Source organism: Mustelus asterias, chromosome 16 (genome assembly GCF_964213995.1).
Source record: "Mustelus asterias chromosome 16, sMusAst1.hap1.1, whole genome shotgun sequence".
NCBI lineage: Eukaryota > Metazoa > Chordata > Chondrichthyes > Carcharhiniformes > Triakidae > Mustelus > Mustelus asterias.
In genome coordinates this window covers 55,921,505-55,926,494 of record NC_135816.1, presented here as the reverse complement: position 1 = coordinate 55,926,494, position 4,990 = coordinate 55,921,505, and the positions used below count along the sequence as shown (strand labels likewise).

General features: G+C 36.5%; 1 protein-coding gene across 5 annotated transcripts; it reads right to left on the bottom strand.

Annotated features, from left to right (window-relative positions):
* Positions 1–249: 249 nt before the first annotated feature.
* On the bottom strand, positions 250–4,990 carry pttg1 (PTTG1 regulator of sister chromatid separation, securin). Of its 5 annotated transcripts, none has more exons than XM_078231619.1 (6): positions 4,825–4,990; positions 3,608–3,704; positions 3,040–3,239; positions 1,600–1,684; positions 873–1,031; positions 250–484 (listed from the first exon to the last, which is right to left on the bottom strand). In XM_078231619.1, the coding sequence occupies exons 2-6, from the start codon at positions 3,687–3,689 to the stop codon at positions 393–395; spliced, it is 618 nt and encodes a 205-aa protein (XP_078087745.1). In that variant the 5' UTR covers positions 3,690–3,704; positions 4,825–4,990; the 3' UTR covers positions 250–392. The 5 variants fall into 5 exon arrangements, with proteins under 5 accessions (XP_078087745.1, XP_078087746.1, XP_078087747.1 ...); XM_078231620.1 differs by having other exon boundaries at positions 4,892–4,986; XM_078231621.1 differs by lacking the exon at positions 4,825–4,990 and adding an exon at positions 3,957–4,568.

The following is a 4,990-nucleotide window of genomic DNA, read 5'->3' as shown; positions in this document are numbered from 1 at the left end:
TGTTCTTGTAGTAGATATGTAGTTATCCTACACAAGACTAAGATGACCTCATTAAAGGTCTGAACATGTGAAGAATAAGTACTGGTGAAATCAGACAAATGTCTGGATCTAAAATTACCTTGGGTTCTAAAAAGGGTGACTATAGAGATAAATAATGTGCTGATTGTAATCTGATATTTTGGAATAGTGACAGACATTTGTCAGTTCCTGCAGATTGTGAATGGCAAAAATGTGAATGCCACATTGTATATATAATATGCACACAAGTCTTTATTCAAAAAGTTTAGATAACAGTATTCATAAATAGAAGCTGACAGTGATGCAATCTCTTCCACATTGTGGGAGAGATGCATCCAAATTATAAACAGATCTAGTAAAATTTCAGTTTCAAGCTAGAAGTCATCTTCCATCATTGGCAATTCAACTTCATCAATTTCATCCAAGTTTGCCAAAATGTCAGCATTCATGTCGAAATCCATCAAATCTACAATTTAAAAAAATAATGTAATATTGCTTCATTCCCAAATACAAAAGAGCCAAATGCATAATGAGAAATTCTTTAGCAAGTCTTGAAAGTCCAACTGTAAATGAAACATTAAATGAATCAGATTTTCCCCCAGTAGAACCAACATAAAGGTTGTAGTTTTTATTGAATATTCTATATTAGGTTAAATATAGTTCATTTAGCAATAAAAAGCAAGAGAAATATTCTAATTTATACTCTAGGTAAACCATAGACCTGAAAAGAGGCCAAAAAGTTGATCTGGTCTTGTGACTACATCCAACCCAGAACAAAGCTACATTAGAATGACTTCTAACATCAACCCCATTAACTAAGACATTAGGCAGAACAACTTCCAACAGGGACTTACTGGATTCTTTTGTAAGTGAAGGCCATTCTAGTGGTGATGGGATTTTGTTCAGCACCTTTTTCAATAAAAGGTCTTCCTTCCCCAGGCAGAGGAGTGGTAGACCTGCCAGGCAGATGTGATCAAGCTTATGTTCCTCTGGCACATTAAAGTCTTCAAAGTCTGCAATTAATACATTTTAAAAAGGTTCAACCTAACTCGATAGTGAAGACAGCAGGATTGGTTACCTTAAAAGGAACCAGGCAATGCATGACTTTTGAAACATTGAATATTTTTCTGGCACTCTGCTAGAAGAGAACTTTACCTCCCCATTCTCTGGGGGCAAAGAGTTCTACAGCTTCACACCCTTTTTTAAAAAATTCCATCTTGTGGGAAACCCATAGTGCCTCCTAGTTGTAGTTTTATCAAGAAGGGGGAAAAAAATCCTTTTAGCAACCTGCAAAGCAAGTCCCCTCAGGAGAGTTCTCAGTAAGATCTCTCATTCTTGTAAACTGTAATGAATATAGGTCCATACCTTCAGGATGACCTCCTCCCCCACCACAAGAATTTAGTTTGATGATCGAAATCAGGATTGTCACTCAAGACAACAGTCCAAGTGACTTTGCATTTAGATCATGGATCATGATACGCAATGTTTCAATTGGGAAAGGTACTAGGAAGAGACACACACCACAGTGAAATTTGGGTTTATAGTTTTAAAACTCACTTTCCTCCAAGTTTAGTTACTTACCAAAAGGATCATATGGAATAAAAGCTTCAATCTCAGGGTAGTCTTCAGTTTTTGGTGGCTCTAAAATGGAAGTTTTTTCTGTGGACTGAAAGTACTAGTTAAACATTCTGCCACAAAAGAAAACACTAAACTAAAACATGTTAATTGATTTTAGGTTGATGGCTCTCTATAGTGTTAGAAAGATATTAGGACTCTTTCACCACATTTAATGCAGAACTTCAATTTTTTTTGGAGATAAAAGTTTGATTAAAAACTTTGATAGCAAGTTTAAAAACACATCCAAAATATCTCAACCAATTGGATATCAGGAGGGATAAAAAAAGTCTACCCAAATATCTATAAAGGTGTCCATCTTTACATAATACTGGAGATGCCCTCATTCCATTTGGGCTAAGCATAATGCCACTTGGAAAATGAACAACTTTTATACCTTGTGAAAGTCAATGTTGCAGACCCTGGCAGTGTGCACAATGGTAGTATGAAAACAGAAAAGCAATTCAAGGAATTCTCACTACTTTGACAGCCACCCATCTTGCATTCCTGAAAGTAGCCTTCAATCTGAACCAGGAATATTTCCCTGGTTGCTGCTAGTTCAGCAGCACCCCTCTACAGGAGCATTGCAACCTTCTGTTTGCCTTGCCACCTGCTCAATATAAAAAAAATAATCTCAATCTTGGCTTATTTACTGTTGCCTAAAGAACCTCTAGTTTTTCCCTTTTGCTCAGCTAATCCTGCATGGGAATCAAGAATATTTCTAGGAAAGTATTCAGTTCACTGAATCTATTAATTCTATGTTTCAAGAACAATTAAATAGCAATAAAAAGATAGGCTGCACCAACAGTTATTGATATGTGGTAAGAATTATTTTAGTGCAAGAGTTAAGGGCCTGAACTGAGTGAAAATGGTTTATACACAAAAATTGAGTACCAATAAGCCCATCAAAATAGAAAATGTTGAAAACTGGGTCAGGCAGAAAATAAGGTTAAATTTGAGACAGCCACAAATGCTGTCTGAATTGCCAAAAATAAATTCAAGGTTAACATTTCATATTAATGAATTTGTTCAAATGGTTTGCCCGATTGGGGAAGATAATGACATTATCATTGGACTAGAGACCCAGGTTTTGAATCTCACTAGATGGTAAAATTTGAATTCAATAAGAGTGTGGAATTAGAAGTCCAATAATGACTATGAAATGAGTTCACTAATGTATTTTAGGGAAGGAAATCTGGCCTACATGCGACTCCAGATCCAGTGGTGTGATCTTAAGTGCGCCCAGGGATGGCTGGCCCAGCCAGCGACACCCACAATCCATGAATGTTTACAAAGTTGTGGACTTCAAAATTTAACCCCATTGTGCACCCCGGAGGCATTCCAGTAATCAAAAAAAAATCTTTAATTCTTCCAACATGACTAGTAAAAAAAGTGTTATTTAAATACCTTAACAAAATTACAAGTAGAGTTTTTCTTTTTATGGACTTTATCTGGTTTCTTTTTCTGCGAGTTACCAGTCTTGCTCCCTGCTCGCAATGAACAATTAACATCCCGCAGGGCTTTTCTTGCAGATTGCTGTAAATGAGGAGTTGTAGTCAGCATCTTTCCAGTCTGTGGAGTCCGCAGTAGAGATGTGTCAGTTATAGCTGAAACAAGAAAGTTTGAATTCACAAGTTCAGTTAATAAGTGTCATCGTTACATACAAAGGTACCACTATAGTTGACAGATTTAACAAAAGCATGACTTTACCAAATTAAAAAGTCAAATATATCTTAAATTGGAGGTACAAAACAAAGTAAAACACTAAAGCCAAAAGGAGATTACCAAAAGCTTGGTCAAAGGAGATAGGTTTTTTATTTAAAAAAATAGTAGTGAAGCAGTGACATTCATTCTTAGTTAGAAATTAAGACCATTGCACTTAGGCCAAAGTTTTGTAAGTTATTGAAACTTCTTGCTCAAGTGTATGTTAATAGAACTTTAAAACAGTTTAAATTACATTTACAACATTACTTACATGAACTAGAAAGTAGCCTTGGATGGTTCTTTGTGTGGGTACTCAACTCATTTTCTTTCTCAACGAATATTCTCACTGCCATTTCAGTTACAGATCACTAAAAATATCAGAAAATGTAGAATTTCGTTACTGTGCTTTAGGCATTTAACTCATCAAGCTTAAAAGCTGTTCAAAATATTTCCTCTTAAAATAATAAACTCCACACAAGTATCTTAAGAAAACAAATCATTGGAGTTCCTAGTGTGATCTGTTAGGGTCCTACAAATGATCCACAGGTTGGTCCAAACAGCTAGCCACTGACGTGCAACAAAGACCAAGATTAGAGAAAACAGGATAGAACCCTCACCACCATTTGGCGAATGTCACAATAAAACTGGCTCCCATATGCACGACAACAGCATTGTAGGTTTGTTACTGTTACAACTAATCAGATTTTCAACTCTTGCAGACTGAAAACAAAGAGGAACCAGGTGAATGTGGAGCCCTGCGCGGCACAAACTCCATAGAAAATTACAGATCAGAAATATGTTCTGCCTTATTCTTGATCATACTTTACATCCTGTTCAGATTTTTCCTTTGTTATCAAAATTCTGACTTAAAAATAAAAGTTCTACATTTGAAAAAAAAACAGGCCTTTTGGCCCTTCATGTCTGTGCCGAATCACATTAAAAGTAACAATTCTTCCCACAATCCTGATGAGTTTTTTTGCGGTGGTAAACAAAAGCGGATGGGGTAGAGCCACCAGTCAGTTTTAAAGAATCTTCGGCCCCACCGAAGGGGATCCACGGATGGAGAAAAAATAACCACCGATTCATACATCCCAGAAGATGGACCTCCGAATGTTCTTCAGCTAACAACGTCTCCGTTTATCGATGATAACATTAATTCATGGTATTCGACTGGCCATAACCCCATTTCCGAGCTGCCCGATAATTCAGGAAGTTTCAAGTCACATGAACGTGTTGATTTCCCGTCACTTTATTTAAAAGCGAACAGCAAACGGCCCACGTTAAATCTTTCAGCATTTCATAAATCAAATTATCAACCTCATTAAAAGCATAATTTTACCGGCTGGTTAAAAAAAGTTTTAGAAACAAAGATTGACAGTCACTTTGAAAAGCATTTAAGTATTCCCCAAATTTATCTGAACTATATTGGCCACCTAATAAAACAGCCCAAACACAAGATCGTCTAAACTGCTGGAACACTCAACTCACACTCCAGAATTAAAGTTCACGAAACTTAGGACAACTATTCACCAACACCACCCTCTCATTAACTGACCAACACAACCAAATAACTCTTCGATGTCCCAGATTCCCACAGCAACTGTTTTAAATGATGCGCTGGGATAAGCTAAAGTTTCATTGGTTTAAATCATTC